This window comes from Cyprinodon variegatus, unplaced genomic scaffold (assembly GCF_000732505.1).
Source record: "Cyprinodon variegatus isolate N-32 unplaced genomic scaffold, C_variegatus-1.0 Scaffold655, whole genome shotgun sequence".
Lineage (NCBI taxonomy): Eukaryota > Metazoa > Chordata > Actinopteri > Cyprinodontiformes > Cyprinodontidae > Cyprinodon > Cyprinodon variegatus.
The window spans coordinates 325,311-348,068 of NW_015151108.1; the positions used below are offsets into that span (position 1 = coordinate 325,311).

A 22,758-nucleotide genomic window follows, 5' to 3' on the forward strand; every position below is an offset into this window, starting at 1 on the left:
GTCCAGAAGAAAACAATACCTATGGCCAAACATAAAGGTGACTTAATGATGAGGCAGGGCAGGAACATGCAGTTCTGATCAATCTTATAGCATTGAGGACTCCAAGGGGTGCCTGTCTCTTTTAAGTAGAATATGTGATTACAAATTAAACCTGCTGCTGACTAACTAATCATAGCTGATCATTTATACCGCAAAGAGAAAATAAAACAAAACTAACAACTAGGTCATCCAACGTTTGGTTGAGGAAGAAGTGTTTGGATTATTTTAGAGACACCATATCAATTATAAGATTTTAGTCAGACTGCAAGTCAGAATTTGTAACATGGAAGCCATCTAACATCTTTTAGGTAAAGACTTTGTCACATGATGAATGGACAAATATTCCCAAAAATGGTTACAGTCAAGTCAGCACTTATCAAGAGCGTGTATTTGTAGTTAGGAAATATGCAGCTTTACTGTCTAGTATCTATAAAGCACTGCAGATGGGGGTTGAATTATCCTGCTCATATAATCAAAAAGCACATTTCAAGGAGTGTCATTTTTCACGCCTTTACTTTTTAAGTCAGTTTCTGATGACAGAAACATAAATATTTTTTTTTTCAGCTTTCAACAACACCACTGTATATCTGTTGAGTTGAAGGGTTGGATGTGTTGGACTGCAGCTCTATTTGATGTATAATAATTCTACAGTGCTAGAATTTTTTGCTGTTCTTTGTTTTGCTGCTTTTAAACCATAATCCATGTTGCTGGGTTACCGATTCCACTGTGATTATGTTTGTAGTTAGATGCTGCCACCTAGTGGTTCACTTATGTATGTAAACCCACATTCTGTTGAAGCCTTCATCCCTGCAGATGGGGTTATTGTGCAGTTTATCAAGCTTCACATTCTGATTAAAGGTATTACCATGACACACTATAAAAAGTTCTAACCATCCTGAACATCTACAGGGTAGCATAGATGAATGACTATCTGAAAACAACTGACAACAACCAGAATTATTAAATGTTTTGTAGCTTGTACCGTTTTTTATGTCTTTATTAAGTTTAATAATATAAGAATATTATTGACATTATCTTTAAGATCTCCTTCTCCAACTAAAACATGGTAGTGTTGTGTAACATCGTGTTTACCTAAAGCTTTTTGGATAAAGGATGTCTCTGAGGTCTGGCAACAATTCAAATGAATATTTCCTATAACAGTGTTTGAACATTTAGATTATAATTAACGTTTTGCTTTAGGCAATACTTGAAATGACTAAGTTCTGAAGTTTTAATTCAAAGTTTATTTTTTATTATCTTTAATTGCAGTTCTTGTAGCTCCACCAGAAATCTATTCCCCCCCCCTTCCAGAAAGTTATATCACGTGCCAAAGACGTGTAAAATATATATGATGAGAAATGGGACTTCTAAAGCTACATTTCAACATTGCTCCAAAATTAGAGGAAAGATTTTAAAATGAAAATGCTGTAAAAAAGGATTTTAAGCAAAATAAAAACAACAACAAAAAGAAGAAAAATAACTTGAAAAGAGATTTAAACTTCAAAAATATTTGACAGGACAAAAAGTTGAAAGCTAAATTACTGATTTATTTATTTTTCTTCTAATTTCTTTTAATTCACATTTTTAATATACAAATAAATGTAAAAAATAAAATAAACTATGTTATGGGGATGCCCTGATCTAACGATATATCAGCTTTTGGTTTAATTGTACAGACTGTGGCTTTAAAAACTCACTAATACTGATATTGACCCAATACTGGGGCAGCAACTAATGATTATTTTGCAAATCAATAAATTTGTCAATTATTTTTTGAATAATCGATTAATAATCAGATAGCCAAAGGTTCCTTAAAGAAGATTTTTTACGAAATGAAACCAAGGGAAAATAAAACTTTTTCACTTGAGGAGTTCTGGATATTGGAGCATATTGACAGTCGATTTTATTTTTTTTTTTATCTTAAATGCAAAATGCTTACATATCTGTTTTTACAATTTGGTAAAATTACTGCACTAAGTGAGCTAAAGGCTTGTTTAATAGTATCTATACACTAGTTAACAATTAATTGATTAATAAATTAGTTGACAATTATTTCAATAATCGATTAATCACCATTATTCCAATGAATTGTTTGAGCCCTACCCAAGATGATTTCTGCATGAATCGCACACATTATAAATACTTATCTTTTGGTGTGGAAAGATAGAACATCTTTGGACTAGTAATATTACTCAAGAGAACAACATTCAACAACATTAGATATAAGACAAACTGACCCATTTATTATTCACCAATGGGTTACATAAATGTTAGGTTTTATTAATATGCAGATAGAGATCAGGTCCAGGTCATTATAATCCATTATTAGTTTTTTTCCTGATATCAATATTGGACTGGGACATCCATAAAAATGAAAAAAGAAGAATGTAACATTAAAACATTTTAAAGTGAAAAAAAAGACTAGGAACTAAGAAAGTAAAAAACTACTAATAGATTTGTGTCAACATTTTATACAGAACTAAATTAGTTTTAAATTGGTATTTTTTTTTTTAAAGAGGCTGAAAGCTTTAGCAGTGCTAATTTATCCCCTTACAAAGACCCACATGGGTAAAAATCTACAGTGTTGCTCTAACATTAACTCAAAATTTGGCTTCTTATCTCTTCTTCAATTGTTCACAGCAGTTAACAAAAAAACATTTTCGCAAAAAAATCGCTTTGTTAAAGCAGAAGTTTTACAACCACAAAAATATCAACATACAAATGAAATATTGGCCTCATCACAAAACCCTGAGGAACCCCCTATAAATTCACTGTCACTATTAATCTGTATTATGCAATTCTGTGTGTTATAGTAATATTCATATTTACTTTTTTTAAGGTCTATTTAATCGAGACACTTCTTACAGTAAACTCCAGTTTTCTATGCAAAATAAGTTTGATATTTCTTTCAGGCTCATATGTGATTCCAGTAATTTTGCTGAATTTTAAACTTCAACTCCTTGTAATAATGTACACAAAGCCTAAGAATGGTTATTAATATGTTAGTCAGTAATTAATTAATAAAAACAAACATATACATGCCCATGGCGAAGTGAATTACTAAATGTTTTATTAAAAAGTTACACATAGTCTGATTCAGCAGCAAAGCTTTAGGGTGCAACTAAAGAGATAATAAGAGACTTTGGACAGCCAAGACATACAGCATCTAAGGCAGAAAACTGAGCTGATTAAATTAAAACCTATTGCCAAATACAAACTCCCATATAGAGGTAGCTTTTACTGTAAAAACATTAGAAACAATATGTTAGGATAGAAAAGCTTAAGTGAAAAGGAAAAAAAAAAAACCTATACTTACAACTACATACTAGTGAACCCCACCCAGCAGTGTGCCAGTTAAAGACAGAAAAACAGAGCGGACAGAAAAGCCACAAAGGCAAAGAGAGCAGAGACTATAAAAACACAAAAAGCTACATGAAAGAAAGAAAAACAACCCAAAGTGAAAGAAGAAGTAGTCACAAGTTAAAACATAGATTTTTGGTTTTATAAGTCGGAGTAAAAAGAGATGTTTGAACTCACAACCACAGACATGCTTTGAAAAGCTCTGGACAGCTACAAAGGGAAGTGTTTTTTTCCCTTTTTCATATACTCCGCCGTGTTCAACCAGTTGCAAAGCACACAGCCTCAGGCAGCTTTGGCTGTTAATGAGCTTTTACCTGCTGAGGGTTGTTGGGCATGTACGGCAGCATGGTGGACACGTGGAACATCACCTCATAGCCCTGGTAGGTGGTGTAAAGGGAGTGGGTGCCTGTTGAGTCGGCTGAGGAGAGAGGAAAAAGAAAGATGTTTATATTTAACATCAAATGTAGATCACAGCTGTGAGCTTTTGGGTTAAGCAGACATGTTTCCAAGAGTCCACTGAGGAATAAAATCCTCTCCTGTCATTTTGGTTACTGGTCTACAGCAGCATTTCAACAAGTCTAATGATCATCAGAAAGTTTATCTATTTTGATAGTTGAACTGAGAAAAGTGAAACTCATAAAGATTCACAGAGTGATTTATGGCTTAAAGTTAAAGAAAACCCAAAATTCAGTTACCCAATATAGAATGTTTTACACAATCATGATCAAGACTGCTGACTCGAGAGTTCTCCACCACACAGTGACTACCATGTAAGAACTTTACTGTAAAGCACACTGGCTTTTTAGAGCCTGCCATAACTTAGAATATTAATGTCAATTTGCATGGGAGGAAAAACTGTCACGTAAAAACAGATTTAAAGGAACAGATGCAGCTTTCAGAGAACTGAAGAAAAGCCGATTTCAGAATTTAGTGAATATCTACAAAAATCCGGAGCCACTGAGTACAGCCGCTCCTACAAATAGACACAATGTCTAAAGCACCTCACGGTGGATTAGGAGAAAAAGAACTGAACTGTTGTTTAAGAGGCCAAAGTCATTTTAATTTGGATCCTATTTAATCTGGTTATCAAGAAGTGCAGAGGCACAGAACCATGTTGTTTGGGGTCTAGTCTGAAGTTTCCCTAGCTAGTGATGGTTCGAAAACCAAATCACCTGCTGATGTTGGTCCAAAGTTCAGAGTAAGCACAGTCAGGGACCAGCAAACTTTAGATAACCTTATTCTTCCCTCTAGTGACAAACCTTATAAGAAATGCTGATATCATTGGCACTTTTCCACAAAAAAAGAATAATCTTTAATATTCCTGCTGTCTCTCTGCTTGATGGCCAATCTATGAGGTATGGCCAAGAGGATGATGGGAGACTCCAGACCCAACCATACAGAAGGCTTCCATTACAGCTCAGTGGTTGAAAATTTGTGCTAAAAATTAATAATTACATTTTCTAATTCTTAGAGAAACAGATTTTTTGACTAAATTAACAGAAAAAACCCTTAAACTTACACTGTGTAGATACATTTTCTATGGGATTCACTTTTTGAAATAAACTGAAATATGAAAAAACTTCCAACCCTATTCGACTGTAAAACGGTCTTTCTTTGCTGTCTGGTGGTAATGTAGGACTATATCTATTACAGTAAAGAGATAACTCTCACTCTTGGTGTCGAGCTGTGCAGCGTATTTTGAGAACCCTTTGAGGAGCACCTGCTCCCCCAACAGATCCAGGAAGGCAGAGAAGGCAGGCGACGCCTCTTCATTGTTGTACATCTCCTCCTCTGTGCTTTGGCCCGCACGACACAGAAGAACACCCACCTTGTGCTTCTGACTCAGCTGCAACATGCATGGACACACAGGACAAAGACAGGCAGATGAAATGGTGTACATCAGTTTGAACCTTTAGAGCTTTAACCCAGCTGTAATGTGTATTTATTTATGGACATCCATTGCTCACACACACAGTTTCTCTGTTGCATAAGCCACCTACACAAACACCAAACCAAGTGCTGGCAAAATACCGCAGACTTGCACTTAACTCGCTAGGAAATGACAGTGAGATAACATGACCAAACATTAACATTTTAATGGCTGTACAGTCGTACCAACACATGACAAACCTGCTTCTCCACAGCTTTCAACGCCCACATTTTGTACTTTGCTCCAACATTTACTCTCACTATCTGACCACACTGTATGTCACCGCATTGACCAATGCTGTATCTGGTTGGCATTTATTTTAGCTACCTGATATGTGCAGAAAAATAGCAGCAATGGAACATTTAACCTGCATGAAATTCAGACAGAGTAGCATTAAACTCACCCCTTGTTCATCCAGTTTAAGGAGCTGTTCTGTAACTTTGGCTGTGCTGAGCGCCAGCCTCAGACAGGACACATTGAGCTCAGGGACGACCTGTTCCAGGACCTCTTTGAGGGGAAGACCTCGAACAGTGCCGTGCTTTCCTGTAGATGCCACAGCGTCTTCCAAGATTGAGCCTCGCAGGGTCACAAGCTGCAATTGGAGGGAAAGAAAGTGATGATGAGCAGAATGAAGAGAATAAATATTTCTCTTAAAGGTATTTTATTCAGAATTTATGTGGGGGGTGGGTGTTTTTTTTTTTAAAGCTTTTTAGTCTTTAGCAATATAAATATCTAGGATAGCTCAAGTTTTTTCAAACTGTAAGAGGTCATACTCTTCCAACTTTTCAGGACTATTAGGACTTCATGGCTAATCTCTAAGGGAAAACCTGTGGAGGGCAGTCTTGCCTCAGATTTGCCACAGTCAACAATACTTCCCAGCCTTTATGAAGATCACAGCATTTAGCAAATGATTAGATGTCGCTTTGAGATCACATTTAATACGATCAAATCTATTAGCTCATTCAGGTCACTTTAGAAGCTCCTTTTTACGGTTTCATAATCTTATGTAGAAACATTCAAATGATGCCATTAGTAAAAAAACAACTTCTCTTACAAACCACAGACACCTTCACATAACAACTGGACTTTTACTGAGTTAAAATGACATACACTATCCTTACTGAAGGTGCACTCAAAAGGTGTATTTAAGTGTACTCAAAATGGGGCAGAATAAATGTACAGCTCACCTCAGACTTATTTTAAAAACTGCTTTTCAAAGGAATGATGCACTCCTTTAAGTTGGTCCAGCACATAAAATCCTAACAAGATACATTGAGGTTTTTGATTATAACATAAAACCTGAAAATATTTAAGAGTCTGAAATGCAAGATATGTGAATAATAGTAAAAAATAGTTCCATCAAAGCGAGGAGTAATATCCATCTCCTATTGTTAAGCAAAGAGCTGTATAGCCACAGTGTACCTTCTCCTGCTGAGGGGTAATTAACTTCCTTAATAGGAGGGAGACGAACGCTGTACTGAGTAGGTAGAGCCACAAGGAGGGGGCTGATCTCTTCTGGATTCATTAACAATGCATAACACGAGTTGGCGGGGGCCAGAGACAGACAGCTAAACCTCAGAGACTGGATCTGCCGCAGAGATATGAAACCTGATTGACAAGCAGCTGAAGTTATGTAGTTTTTGTTTCAGCTCTTCAGCCGCTGAGTGATGGCAGAGAGAGTGGCCTGCTGAGCTGGAATATCAGAGGGGGAGTTGATTAAGGAAACAGTGAGGGGAGGCCGAGAGAAGGAGGGCACAGAGAGCAAATCTCTTCACCTTGCTGTGTCAGCACTGCCGCACAGAATTAAACGACATACTTATGAGCGGAAGGATATTTGAGAGGCTCTGCGGCTTGAGTGGGACAAAGTAAATTCAGAAATCAATGTCTTTTTTTCCCCTGTGTGGGAACAGCAGGCCTGGTTCTGTTAGCTTAGCTCTGTGTGCTTGAACAGAGAGGCTCTATTGTTGTAATGGGGCTAAGCGATGAAGCCAGGCATCCATGTAATCCAGCTAAAGACAACATCACACCAACCACAGCGAAGACTAGACTTTAGACATAAATACAATGAACAGGGAGAGGGGTTAAAAACAGTAATCTGACTTAAAGGACTTCATGGAGCTGTTCTTTGTGTTTCAGAAATGGTAACTTAATGGGAGACTTCCCTCACTGTCATTTAATCTTAGTATAAATTCAACTATTCTGTGAAGCTTTTCCGCAACGTTTTTCCCCTTTATCGTCCTGATTTTTGCTGAGGGGCTGCTTTTATTTGAATGGTCGAATCATGGAAAAACACTTTTAGAGGCTCCAAGAGACTTGAGAATGGGAATAGCGTTCACTTTTATGAAGGGCAATGTACAGCCACAGCTGTATATGTATGTGTTAGAATGGCCTAATCAAAGTTCAGACCAACATGCATAAAAAAACCTAAAAAAGGAAGCAAAGAGAGGCTTTCTATAATCTCTCTGACTGAGCCTGAACTTCTTTCTCTGCTAACAAGAATATAGAAACATTTTAGCCTTTGCTTCAGACATGGAAAGCTGCTGGTGATCGATATAACAATTTGTAAACACTATGGATAGTGACATCACAAACTATTTCCTCAACAGAGGAAACAAAAACAAACACATATTCTCCCTCACAGTCTGTTTGGTTTATCATAAAAATCCCAGTAAATGTCCTGTTGTTTTTGGTTTAATGTGATAAGATGAAGATCTTCCAGGGGTACTCGTGCTCATTCATGGCACTAAATATCCTCCATGGAAGCCAAACAAAGTTGTCATTGAAGCCTTGCCAAATGCTCCAGACACAGCAGATAGTGTTTAGTTTGGCTTTTATGTGCACAGACTGAACAGGTGGAATGTTCCCAGAGGCTGGGTAGAGACGGGGATTGAGTTAATGGCTGAGAGAAGAAAAACTAAAGGTAATATTCAAGGCAGAGAGGAGATGGAAACATAGGCAAGGGCATTATTTGGAGGCATTCCAGAACTGTCATTCAGAAATCCTCAGTAACACAAACAGCACAGGAAGCATACCTCACTGGTCCTGACGATGATGCGGTACTGGTACTGGTCTTTCACGTCTTTGGTGTCCTCAAATTTCTCCCTGCGAATGCTCACGGCCACAGGACCCAGCTTATCATCCGTTCCAAAGTAGTTTGAGTGCTCTGTTGAAGGACAGAGTTAAGCAAGGTTACAGTTTGTGCGGAGGGTAAGTATTCATCTGTTTACGCCTGAACACAAGCTTCTGTTATGTCTATGCCTGCAACAACACAGGAGGTATCGGTACAAAAAAAAACAACTCCTTACAACGGATCATAAAAGTCAATTGGTATTTGTTTTCCACAGTTTCTACTGTAGGACCTAAAACAAAAGGAAATATTAATTAACATAAGCGTTCTTTAACCTTTTTGAGGTTATACAAAGCGGGAGGGAATGTGTTGAGCCAAATAAAGGGCAGAGACCATCTTACATTAATTTTGAGGATGGACAATATGGCCAAAAATTACAAAATATTTCTTACTTTAAGTTGATGCCATTTAATTCCAATACAGATATAAACAATATAAAACAAAGCCCCTGAAAAACTGCCAAGAACACCCAGAACAAATCCCTGAACAACCGTCTGAAAATTATTGTGCATCATCTTTAAAAATTTTTTATGATATGACATTTTTATTTAAAAAGACTTGTTTAAAAAAAAAAAACATATAAAACTAGTTCTCTTTATTTATGAGATACAAGCTCAAGAGGTTGTATAGTTTTAGTCCAAAAGCACAAAAAAGGGAACCAAAAGATGATTCAAATTCAAACTGAAATAGAAGAAAAAAGAAAACAATCCATCCATCAATTTTCTGTCATGCTTTATCACCTGGCACCTTTTTCCAGCTGTCTACAGGCGAGAGGCGGGGTAAACCCTGGACAGGTCGCCAGGGCAATGTCTATCGCAGGGCAACACGGAGACAAACAGTACCAACAACCATTCATGCACAAACAAACACCTAAGAAGAATTCAGAGAAGTCAATTAACCTAGCAGTCATGAGTTGGACTGTGGGAGGAAGCCGGAGTACTCGGAGAGAACCCACGCATGCACGAGCAGAACAGCAGACTCCATGTAGAAAGACCCCGGGCCGGGAATCTGACCTTCTTGCTGCAAGGCAGTGCTACCCACTGCACCACTGAGCAGCCCTCAAAACATTGATTTTTAAACATAACCTCATATCTTCATTGCAGTTGAAAAGTACATCAGCAAACCTGCTGCTGGTTGACATGCTTTAAAGACTCCCAATGCTGGGAGCTTTTAGTTTTATTGCATCTAATGAAAACAGACAAAATCAACTTCTGGAGTATTTGACCTCCAGCTCAAGAAAACTAAAATGAGAACCAGTGGTTTTTGAAATAGTAATTCTTGTAACTGTTAGATAGAAAGCTGTTGACAGACGACACAAGCATCTTGCACATCCTTTTCTAAAGCTTCAGAGCTAAGCCCTCTTACAGCCAGCGCCACAGGCAGAGCAGAGGCATAAACACAAATTATCCAGACTCTTCAGGATGAATACAGCTTGGCACATTCCTTCTCTGTTCCCCAATTTATCTGGAATGAACTAGGACAGCCTATCTCTGAGCAGACTTATGTCTCATTACTTTTTCTCATGTCCTGTTGTAAAAATATCAGCTTTTTGATGAAGATCCTGCCATGCAAAGGGGAAACAGCCCAGCAAAAACCCAACACAATAACAGCAGCGTTTAGGAGGGAAGAATATGAATATATTTCTGGGAACAGAAGCTGTTTTCTGCTGTGGCTGCAGGCCTCCATCTTGCTCACACACTTTGTTTAACCATCCTTGTCTGCATGAATTCTCCTAATAACATCTGGCACTAATTAGTCCAGAGCCAGATGATGCTTGCCAAAGGGTAAGTGTCATCAGAAGTGTCTTAAGAGGTAATGCTAACCACAAATGCCCACATGCACACATACAGATGACATGAACCATTTCTCCGCTAAAAGGAAGTGTTATCTGTGACACTAAAAGCTAAATGTAAAACAAAGCTGATCAGGCTCGGGTGTTAAGTACTGCCTGTGATCCAGCAGACATGCAGGTGGTGTTTTATCAGCTCAGTTTGCAACTGTCCAATAGCAGGTACATGTGTAATTAAAAGTCCTGGAGGATTGCCAGTGTGGTTAACTCTGCTTGGCCCCAGCTGACTGATGGATTCAATCTAGTCAACAACTCTGATAAAGTAAGTCCTGCACTGGAAGAGCAGGAAATGGAGTAAATAGACAGGAACAATAACAGTAAATATATTAAATGTTATTTATCTATTAAATGTTGCCTCGGCATCAAACATGTGGTTGCAGATACTTAAATGACATTTTTTGTACATGTTCTTATAAGCAAAACACTGTTTTATGGCGACTGCTGGTGTTGCCTGCATTCTACTAACAGTACAAATAATAATGAACCATTAAGAGCAGTAAGGCCAAACATGTTCTGAATGTTTTTTTTATCAGAAAGATAAATCAATACTCACATGTTTAAACACAAAATCTTGGAATTTCAAGCAGAGCTGCAAATTATTGATTGAGTAAACCCTAAAGTTAATATATCTTATAAATGGATTACAATTATTAAGACCGCAGCTATTTTATCTTATTTTCTCTTGTTTCAGAAGCGGGGGCGGATTTGGGGCCCTAGGCAAAGACAGGGAGGGGGCCCTCTGAATTGAGAAGGCAACACATAAAACAGACCCATTATACAGTTACAGAAATTTTAATATACTAGATAGATTATTTGTTCTAGGTTTTGTCCCTCTCTTCTTGTTATTTTCCTCTCTATGTTTTGTACTCAGCTGACTTTTCATGCTGTCTCAAAAGGAATGAAAGATTTTTCCCAAGCACTAAGCTCACTTAGCTGATTGCTCCTTGCTGTGTTTCCAAAAAGGTGCGGAAAAAATAAATAACAGTTCTTCTTTCACTGTAGACAATCCATGATCTGCTTATCTGTTCTCCATTTCTCATTTGTATGAAATAATAGCTGCATGAATCATGAGAGCAGATAAGATAGAGGAGAGCAGGAGGCAGGGTTACCAATCTAATTGCTCTGGAGAGCAGAGTTCGCTGCTTTTATATGTTGTCACCAAAGTCAGGAGCAGAAAAAAGTAGCTAGTTTTGGCCCTAGGTGCTTTTTTAAAATAAAAGTACTAGAGGGGTCCGAAAAGTCGCCAAAATATGGCGACAAAAGCACTAAGTTGGCATCACTGCTCTTTGCACCGTTTGTTTTCAAACGGTTTGCTGTTGTCTGTTTGGACCTTTCTGGACAGGTGCAGCAATAATTCATGTGCATGAATAACCAATAGTTGCATTAACCATACATGTACACAAAGTTTTATGGGGCCCCCAGGAATGGACACGCTTTATCACAGCTGGGGTCTTGAGGGGTGCTGGTGCCTATCTCCAGCTGTCTACGGGCGAGAGGCGGGGTACACCCTGGACAGGTCGCCAGTCCATCGCAGGGCAACACAGAGACAAACAGGACAAACTACCATTCACACACTCACTCACACCTAAGGAGAAGTCAATTAACCTAACAGGCATGTTTTTGGACTGTGGGAAGAAGGCGGAGTACCTGGAGAGAACCCACGCATGCTCAGGGAGAACATGCAAACTCCATGCAGAAAGACCCGACGCCGGGTATCGAACCCAGAACCTTCTTCAGCAGTACTACCCACTGCGGGACTGAGCAGCCCAAAGAAGGAATAGTTGTATTAACCATACATGTACACGTCAACTGCCTAGTATTGCCTAATGGTAACCCCCATATTTAACAGACATATTTATACAAAGAAATAAAATAGGAACGTGTAAGGGTTTTTGAATGAATAAGAAATACAATAAATAGAAAAATGTATCTGAAACACTCTAATCCCCCATGAGACAGTATGTCCCTCTTCCATACTGTCAGACTTTACTTGCCACTTGGTGTCAATGAACAACAACAACAACCAGTAGTGAAAGCAAAAGTATGTGCTGTTAGCCATGCTTCTAAATAGGAGGTCATGGATATTCTTAGAGGAATGTTAAAACTCCATAAAGTCCATTAACTCACACAAATCCTCACAATCACTTTCTGCTCATTGGTATCAAGTCTTTTTCTATCATTTTAAGATTTTTGCCCTCAGCTATTCTGTCATCACATCCACCCCTTCCAAGCACATTGGTCATTTTTACCTGAGAAGTTGACACTGCTCCAATGTCCAGCACAGCTCAATGGGCATCCTCTCTAAGCCAAAGCTTTGCATGTTAGGTGAACAGGTTGCTCTCTGTTGGGTTAAAGTGCAACTCTCTATGCATGGTTTACTGTCCCATGTTCTCTGTGTTGTCCAGTAATTGACAGTAATAGACTGTAGAGCTGTTGAGTGTTTAGTCTACCTTCCACCCAACAACTGCTGGATATCAGCCTTCCCTTTACAACTCTAATAATATTCTGTCCAAAATGCAGTTTTATTTGGAGTCATTATGAATGTAAACTTTGCATACCAATGATATATTCAGTTAGCTGGATAGAGACACTGCTGTGCATTCTAATACCAGACAAAGATACTAAAGAGAGAGTTGGAAGCAATATAATTCCCGCTCTAAAGCTAAAGCTATGGTGGCTCCGTTTGCTGAGAACAGAGTGGTGATTTCAGATTGGTACCATTTTAATTCATTTTGGACATGATTTTAAATTATCTGTGGGATATTTTATATTAGGTGTATAATATGGGATAATTTATCACTGTGGGATAGACAACATATTAAAATAATGGGGATCAAGCATAATCGGGCTACCGAGAACACACCTAGTTACTCATGTTGCCTCAAAATGAATGTTCCATGTTTGAGTGAAATGTGCTGGAGTGTAACTCAGCATTACCTTTCCCATGGAAGTAGTCTCTGTAGTAGCGAGCCCCCAGGTCTACATGCTCTATGCCATACAGTTTCAGTCTCTCCAGCCTCATTGCCTGTTCTTCACTTGGGATTTCCAGCACAGACATGCTGGCATTACTCTTCTTCAACCACCCTCTTCCCTCGTCTCCATCACCTCGCTCTGCCGAGGAGCTAAGGAAGCTCACGTTCCTCTCCTTGTGCCCTCCTATCTCATTGAGGAAGTGGGGACAGGAGAGGAGCAGTGGGCTTGAACTGTGAGCAGCTGGCCCATCCAGAGGATCCATGGCTAGGGAAGGTGTTGCAGAGCTCTGACTGACGCCAAGGGTCAGATCCTCGATGCTGGAGTAAATGGGGTCGTTTAGGCTAGGAGCTGATGACCGTGAGCCGGGCAGCGATGAAGCGGCAGATGCCCCTGTGGCAGTGTTTCTCCTCTGTGTAGAAAAGCCACGCTGAGCTGCTGCCTCATGGAGGTCGAACAGGATGCTCTGAGCATCAAAGTGAACAAAGCTCTTAGGACAAACCCAGGGTTTGTAGGAGGCATCCGTTGAGCCTCTCCCTCCCCTGTCCTCATTGGCCTCTCCCTTTCCTCCATCCAGCTCCCCTCTACTAGAGCTCCGAAGCTTCCGGAACAAAGATGAAGTTCCCAGCGATGATTCTGTCCCTCCACTTTTCTTTCTTACTCTCTCAGTACCTTCCTTCTTCCCTGTTCCTGTTTCCTCCCCACCTGTGGGGCCAGGTGAGGGGGCAGCAGGGAAATGGGCTTTTGATGACGGGTCTTCAGCCCGTAGCAGCTGTCCAAGTTGTGCAGGAGCTAAACTGCGCTGGTCTGGCCTCTCCTGATGGAACTGACTGAGCATTTCAAAGAACCCTTGCTCAGGAATGCCCTGGATATCGATGGAAGAGGTGCTGCCATACTCTCTGAACCGGTTTCCAAACACACCGCATCCTCGAGTCTCCACCTTGGGGAAGAACAAGGAGAACTGGATTATAAAAAGGTCAGTAAGAGTTGCTTTTTGTACAACAAAGGTTTTTGTGTAAATAGAGTTTTAGGCACATAGACTGGTGTTAGCCACTATTGACTTGTCCGTTTACACTAATAATTTAAACCTGATGATTAAACACGCTGTATACAAAGACATATCATCATCTTTTAGACTCACTATCTGATACTATATAAGACAATCCTATAAATAGGCCAAATTAGATTATATTAATATTTTTTAAGTCATTGTAAAAAGCATCTTCTTTTGTTCTGGGACTGATATACATTTAGTGCTAAAACATGTCCTCCTCAGGGAGCAGAGAAGTAATTTTTTTCTTGAACAGAATGGTGGCTTATGGAGTATACTCTCACAGGGTTTCAATATAGAAACTACTAAAAGGCTGTGCAGGCACCTGGTGTAAGTTCTGTTCATTTTGGAAGAAATTTTTCATTATACCCAATTTTTTTTAGCACAAGCTAAAACACACAGAATATTAAGTACACTTAGAGAAGTTAAATTAGAATACAGTGAACCCTCGTTTATCACAGGGGTAACGTTCCAAAAACAACCCGTGATAGGCGAAATCTGTGAAGTAGAAACCAATATTTTTTTTTTTACAGTTATTATACAATGAAATACTCAACAAAAACTTTTTACAGGCCCAAGCATTGGTTTAACAAATAAAAGTACTGTATAAACGTTTGTTGTTGTTGGTTGTTTTTTTGTTGTTGTTTTTTTTACAAATAACTACTGTACTGTACTGTACAATAATATAATTTTAAATAAATAAGTAATAATTTTAATCATCAATTCGAACTGAAGGGTTAATATTGCGGGGATCAGCAATGCCCCAACGTGACAAAATGGAACGGGAGAAAATGAAAAATGATAATGAAAAAAAATACAAAGTACAGTAGGACAAATAGTGACTGACGTGTACAGAACAGTACAGTATTTCACTGCTGTTCTGACGGAGCCGCTGCATCCTGACTCTGTTCTGTGGTGTTTTTTTCTTCTAAAGCCTGCGGTGCAGGTGTGTTTTTTGGAGAGAAGAACATAGTTATCGGTAGTTGTTGTCGCTCTTTTTTTCTTCTGGGCCAAAAGATCCTTATAAACCGTCATGCCACCATCGATTATGTTTGACAATAAAGTTTAACAATGCATGATGCAAATCCGTGAAGCAGCGAGAGATGGTGAAAAGTGAACCGCGTTATAGTGAGGGTTCACTGTACTATTAAAAGTTTATAAGCTTTATGTCACTCATTGCCCAGATTAAAACAATTAACCACAACGTGAAAAATATCTATGCTTTTATTTCTTGTGACTTTGATTGCAACTTACATATACTAAAAAGCAAAGTTAAAAACCCACATCAAGTTAAATGGTAAGATGAAGTGCAGTGGGAAAATGATCACCAGGAACAGGGATGACTTAAACTCTGAAAGAATTGTCAAGAGAAATTCTGTCCAAAAATCAGGGTAATTGCATAAGGAGAGAAGTGAAGCTGAAATTAGTGCAACATGAGCTGCTATGCACCATCGAACCCTACCTGGGCTAAGGAGAAAAACGGGGGTCTCATTTACCAAACACTGTGTAGGATCCACACTTAAAGTGTTCATCTGCCAAACACCCCGAAAAAGGTAGTAAACAAGATGTAGTACACTAGTCTCCATCTTTTTAACAGCTGTAATGAGCAGGGAGGGCCTGGGTCTGCCAGGTTGGTCTCTCCAATACTGACCCCGTTTAGAACACAGAGCTACGCTCTAGCGAGTTTAATATGGTCATAAATCAAACATCATGATTTATCATGGTGTTCCCTCCTAATTCTCCCATTTACAAAGTATTTAGAGAAGTTTAGGCAGCCATCACACACCATTACACACGGGTGTTTCAAGAGTATTTCTATGTTTACAGCAATCAGTGTGAATTCCCCATACCTTGTTACAGCAATCATTGATCTGTGGTATGACTCACCCTGTCTGTAATCTGTGAAACATTTTAATATGTGCAGACTTTGGTTTTGAATTTAAGGGTTATGAGGCTTAAAGTCGATCTACGAATAAGGTTTCATGTAATTAAATGCCTGAGAGAAATTATGATGTACTGTAGTCAGGTTTCAGTTTCTCACCACAGTCACCACCTAAGTCATCAGTTTCCCTTATCTCCAAAATCCAGTATGGATATGTGAGAGTTGGCTTGAAGGACCCCACATTATCATTCATAGATCACATTTGGTTGGAAGTTGGCATACCCAAGTTTCAGGCCCTGTTTTGGTAATACACAACCCCAGGAATGTTGCTAAATGGTGCAAATTCCTCTTTTCATTTGAAAGAAATGTTTAGATTTTATTTGGAGAACAAGGTTCAAAATGAATAGTAGAAAGGATCAGAATTTACACTGTTTGACATCTAGATTGAAGTTTCAACAGTTGATATGTTCCATTTCATCTACTGCCATTGGTCCACTGTGTTTCTAAAGCGTAGAGTCAACATAGCCATCTTCGTGCTTACTTTTACAACAAAGATTTATGGAGCTACTGATTCCATTTTCCAGCAGGGTTTGGCACTGACCTGAACCCAATAAAGGTGTTGTCACAAGGAAGATGAAAGACACGAATCCCAACAATGCTGATGACCTGAGGGCTATGATTAAAACAACTTTGTATCCCATTAAAGCTAAGCAGAACCACAGTAAAGACATACAAATACAATTTGCAGCTGATATTTTTGCTCAATTCTTTAGTGCATTTAGCACTATTGTCTTGAGATCATATGAAGTGCATGCACTGGGCTCCCCTCCATTATCTATATATTGTTTTGTTTGATGAATAATTTATTTTTCTTGTTTAAATACAGACTAGTGTAACATTTGTTTTTGGGCCGTTTTTATCATGTAAACGGAGCAAGAAAAAAACAATGCTGGCTTCAAGATTTGGCACAGAACTACCAGCAGAACTTACCAGGGGTCGGTTAGACTAATATTAAGATAATTGGTACCAGCAGCATTCTTAAAAATCTCGAGGAGAAGGTCGATCTCTGAGCCACAGGCTACTCGACTCCTTTCAACACCACATTAATGCAGTGATCCATGCAAAAGGAGGCCAAAATTAGTTTTGCGTGCATAGAAATAATTATACTTTTATTTATATGCATAGCATTAATATATACTATCATATAAATTTTCTGAGGCAATGAATCTGGGGTTTTAGCTGTTTATCATATGTTAACAACCCATCATAGGAGAAAATCTTTATAAAATGTCACCCTATGTATAATCCTATTTACTTTCTGAGTGAAAAAAGACTATTGAAATACTTGTATATTATACTGTCTGAAATAAATTCAAAGGATGGGGAGGGGATAAATAAAAATACTTTTAGTATCCACCTAAAGATGAAATTAAGTAATGATTACTCAGCACTAGACCTCCTAAACACTGAGTGTTTTTAATAATTTAAACCTATCTTAAAAAGATGAAACACTACAGAAGCACATATGGCAGCAACTGCTTCTACATGAGTACAATTGTGAATATTTCTCTACAAAACAGACAGAAAAAAAAGCAAACTAAACTCATTAGAGATAAGTTAATATTTTCATGTCTCCTTGTGAGAAAACTATTTCTAAGCCCATAAATGCTGTAAATAAAGCTTGCATGGCAAAGCATGGCAGTTTGCAGGCCAACCCAAACTGATTTCCATCTGTGGACCTCATTAACAAGAGGTTTGTGTTGAAAAACTGGACTATAGCCACTAGGAAACAACACATCCTATTCTTCTCAACTCGACTGAGAAGCACTGCCCTGTGTGAAAAAAAAAGAAGGAAAAAACAAATAAGAGAAAGTTTTGAGGCTTACCTCATTTTCATCCTGTTCGCTAAGTGTCACTTCGCTGTTGGAGCGCTGTCTCAGTGGTGGGAAGACTCTCAGACTGAGAGGTGAAACTCTTTCACCGATGAAGCCTCCGCCTCTGAACTCCACCTCCTTCGACCACCTGCGGGGCAGCCTGGCGACCCCTCCTCGCACCAGCCGAGCATCGGATGACAGAACTGAGGATGTGATGGAGCAGTCATCGTAGTGGTGGATGCCGTTCTGCCCGTTTTCAAGTAGCGACTCCCGAGACTGCGCCCGACGAGGAGGCCATTCCGCAATTCGTGCACGAACACCCATTTTGGGAACAGAGATGCGAGGTTGGATCGTCGGTTCGGTGGGGCAGAGTACTGGGTGGCCATTAGGGGTGTGACGAAGTAGAGTGTTCTGGGGTAACCCTCCGCCTCCATCTAGAAGGTCTGAAGAGTTGCAGGTTACCCCTCTGTCTCTGTAGGTGTTCATGACGCCCTGGGAGAGCTCAGGGCCGGTGGGCTGGCTTCTGGCATCCCATCTCAGGAGGGGTGCTAGAGAGGGGCCCCACACACACTCTGCTAATGGTGTTGGGGCCTCTTGTCCCCAGAGACATTGCTTTCCACGGGGAGATTTTCAGTGGTGCATAATGGGATCAGTCTAGATCCTCGCTTTTGGATTATTCAGTTTTCTGCAAAAAAGAAAAACATATACAGAGGAATTAATCCAACAAATAAAGAATAATTATATGGAATAATTGTCAAAAGTTTAAATCAAAGAGCTCGCATAACCTAAATATTATTCGCAGAGCCAAATGGAGGCTGAGCTTTGGATTTGGGAGGGCGACTTACTCGGCTGTAAAATGCTATAAGACTGATAAACCCGAGGTAAAATAAGGAGAAAGAATATAATGGAGAATCTTTCCCACTGAGACTAATCTTCAAGAGGTTGACATGAAATAATTATCACTTAATCCTGTGTTTGTGCCTTCATGAAGTGACACTCGCAACAGCACCACATTGCTGAAGAGTTAAACCGCTAAAACACTTAAATCCTGGAACATTGAGGGACCTAAACAAAGGACAGCAAACAAAAAAAAGAGGAAAATTTTGACACAAGATTTGATGCTTGTTCATAAAATAAAAGAAGTGAAACCCTGCTCCTCTATAGAGCAATGATAGACAGTTACATATTTGTGAATGTAACAAGGAAGAATTAATACCAGAAGACAGAAAAGGGCAGCAGTGACGAGGCATGAGCCAGAGGGGTGAGGTCGGGTGAAGCCAGAAATAGAGCGACGGGAAAAAGTCAAGAAGGAACACAGCGCATTGCTCAGTGAACCACATGGATGTGCCTTGATACGACCGTCTCACAGCATCAAATCTTAACCCGATGGATTTTCAAGGACAACAGCTTGTTCACAGGCATGTTATGTCTCTAGCAATGCTTCAGATGCTAACCAATAATAATGTTATTGATGATATTTGGATTAACGATTTAACAATAAGTTTGGAAAATAATGTTTTTCATTATTAAATGTAATCATTAAAGACAAAAGGTAAAAAGCCAAACCTTTTGGTTTGCATTGTTTAGAGTTAACCTCTTAAAGGGGAACACCGTTCTTTTCACATTGGCCCCTTGATTTTACATTATTACATCATGTTCACTCACCCATATTAGTTTTGTGTCATTTGGAGCTGTTCTAAAGATATTCCATTTTGTAATACCCAAGTAACGTCTTCCTAGTGTTCCTAGGGGCAACGAGTTAAAGGCAAAAAAAAAACTGTTCATAATTTATTCTTTACAGTACGCCAGCATTCATAACATAGGCGAATCACTGTCCCCCAGACATCCACGGTTATATTTTTTTATATTTAAACATATACTATGCTTAATTCATCTATCTGTACTGAACTCTATTTTCAGATTAAAGCTCTTATATTCATAAGTCTCTCCTCAATTTATATATTTTTTAAAACAAAGCAGAGTGTGTATGATGTCATCCATCAACTGGGTTTTATGGGTTTTTATGCCACAGTTTGAGCTGTATTTTCTGAAGCTTAAATGACAGTCCTTGTGAAATTAATATGATTACTGGAATTAAAATTATTTGTTGAGATGCACCGATCCAGCCTATCAGAGATTAGAATTGGCCAAATTTTCCTTGATTAGCTCTAATAGGTTCTCAGCAGGTCCAGTACTTAGAAGTACTGTACAGAAAATTCTTTGTAGTTGATTAAAATACATCAAATCATAAACTTCTCTCGGTTTCTTAATTAATAAAAATTTGATTAATTTTAGGAATATATTCTTTAATATGTAAAAATAAAAAACCTTTTAATTCCTTCATTTTCTGTGTAAATCAAAGTGTTCTTTCAAGGAGTAAGCAGGGCAATTTTCTTTGTGCTTTTATGAGTTATTGTTAGAGGAAATGATCCATAACCAGCACCTCAAAGAAAAACAGATAATTGCTGTTATCAAAGGAAAAACAATGTTTGGTATATATTTAAAAAGCTTAAGATAGCCCTGTGGGAGGCCTTTTGTTTCCCTTTCTTCTGCACTGTTACTTGTATTTGAGATCTGAGTTATTTTTTTCAGACTGTACCAACTGAGACCCCACAAAAACAAACGGCAGCATTTTAAATTAAAGAATACAATATGGAAATGATGCTCATAAGCATCTGTGAGGTTTGGTTATTTGAAATGAGGGATTCAGATAGATGTGAAAACATAAAATATGCTAAAGTCATCCATCTGTACTGAACTCCATTTTCAGATTAAAGCTCTTATCTTCATAAGTCTCTCCTCAAGCTGCAGAGGTCACTCAGTGAGTTGGGTTAATATGCACAAGAACACCATCAGCAGACACTGCTACTTTCTAGCACTCACAATAAAATCCATCTGATGTTGTGCTCTCAATAAAATAACATTACTTATGTTCTTAGAGGTATATTTTGTCACTAATTAACAGGTTGCTTTTCTCCCAACCCAAAACTGCTATTTTGAAACAGGTTTAACATTTGAGATTCAAATGATCAAATAAACATACTTTAATCTACATTTGGCTATATCTAGAATTTGTAAATCTAGTAATTAAATCAAAGTTCATCGTTATTAAATATTTCGAAAAGATGAGACACTTGAAAAGAGTTTCAAAAAATACAACAAAATCAAATACATTTTCTAAGAGATACTAAGAAAATGTGCAGCACTTTTGTTACCCAAAAGTGTTACCCCTGTTATAGTGTTAATAACCAGGTTATTTAAGGAAGTATTACCTTTGATCTCGTCCTCCATTTTAGATGTGATTAATCTATCCCTGTTACAGGAATATGTACCAAAGGCTTTTAAGGTAGCTGTAAAGAAACTGTCTGTTAACCCAGATGACTTGGTCAATTATAGACCTATATCCACTCTTCTTTTCGTATCTTTTCTCACTTTCTTCAGAAAGTGGTTGTCAAAGAAGTGTGACCACCTACACCATAATGAACTTTTTGAAGAGTTTCAGTCTGGCTTTAGAGCTCATCATAGCACTGAAACAGCTCTGGTCACCATAATAATTGACTTATATCTGTGCTCGTCCTGTTGGATCTCAGCGCTGCACTTGATACAGTTGATCATATTATTATTTTAGAAAGACTTGAATATTTTGTAGGAACTAAAGGAACAGCACTAGACTGGTTTAAATCATATCTATCTGATCAATTTTAGTTTGTTAACATTAATGACAAATATTTCTCATGCTCAAGGATTACCTGTGGAGTACCACAGAGATCAGTGCTAGGGCCAATTCTCTTTACTATATCGGCTCCCAATCGGTAGAATTATTAGACAGCATGGGATTCATTTTTACTGTTATGCTGATGATTAGGGTTGGGCATTTTCACCAAAGTCCTGAACCGATTTGATTTTGATTCATACAGTTCTAAATCGATTAATTTCGATTCGATCTCTTTTTACAATAATGAAAGTGGTTCAACTGTGTTTCAAAACACTCATGTATTTTATTTTTTCCTGTCATATTAAAAACAAAGTGCAAACTTGAGATGAGAAAAAAACTGTCTAAAAAGTGCAAACTTGTTTGTGAAAAGTGAAAAAGTGAAGGCTCAATCGAGCAAGCAGACGTGACACAGCGGGGACACAGCAGACATGCATGAGCTGCATTATCTCCACTGCACAAACCATATTTGCAGCTTGTCTGTAACAACTACAGGGTGTTTGCTGGTCAGCCTCCATTTGTTAATGTCTTCAATCAACCTATTAGCTATATTTGCAGCTGTCTGACTTGAAGTATTTTGAGTGCATCTTTCCTGCTCATTTGAATGTGAATGTCACGCACGTCACTATAAAACTAATCAATCTCATTCCCTAGACATTGATTTTGCAAAAATGTAAAGGAATCGATTCAAAATCGATCAAATCGATTTTTTTACCCAGCCCTACTGATGATACTCACCTATAACTGTCTATTAATCCAGATGAAGCTAAACCATTACATAAATTACAGACATGTGTTGAAGACATAAAAACCTGGATGACTCTTAACTGTCTGCTCCTGAATCCAGACAAAACAGAAGTTATAGTCTTTGGACCAGAGTCTGAAAAATAAGCTGATTAGTCAGTCATTTCATTTGGATGGGATTCAACTTATTTCAGATAATAAAGTAGAAAACGTTGTTGTT

The 22,758-nt window shown here is 38.4% G+C and overlaps 1 protein-coding gene across 1 annotated transcript in view; it reads right to left on the bottom strand.

The window, feature by feature from the left end:
* Positions 1-22,758, bottom strand: part of sipa1l3 (signal-induced proliferation-associated 1 like 3) — an 86,511-nt gene that overhangs the window by 19,716 nt on the left and 44,037 nt on the right. Inside the window, exons 2-7 of the mRNA XM_015393741.1 lie at positions 18,095-18,767; positions 13,243-14,215; positions 8,362-8,492; positions 5,733-5,921; positions 5,071-5,245; positions 3,714-3,817 (exon numbers count right to left, since the gene is read on the bottom strand). Coding sequence (XP_015249227.1) covers positions 3,714-3,817; positions 5,071-5,245; positions 5,733-5,921; positions 8,362-8,492; positions 13,243-14,215; positions 18,095-18,568 — 2,046 coding nt within the window. The 5' untranslated portion in view covers positions 18,569-18,767. The remainder of the gene's footprint in view (positions 1-3,713; positions 3,818-5,070; positions 5,246-5,732; positions 5,922-8,361; positions 8,493-13,242; positions 14,216-18,094; positions 18,768-22,758) is intronic.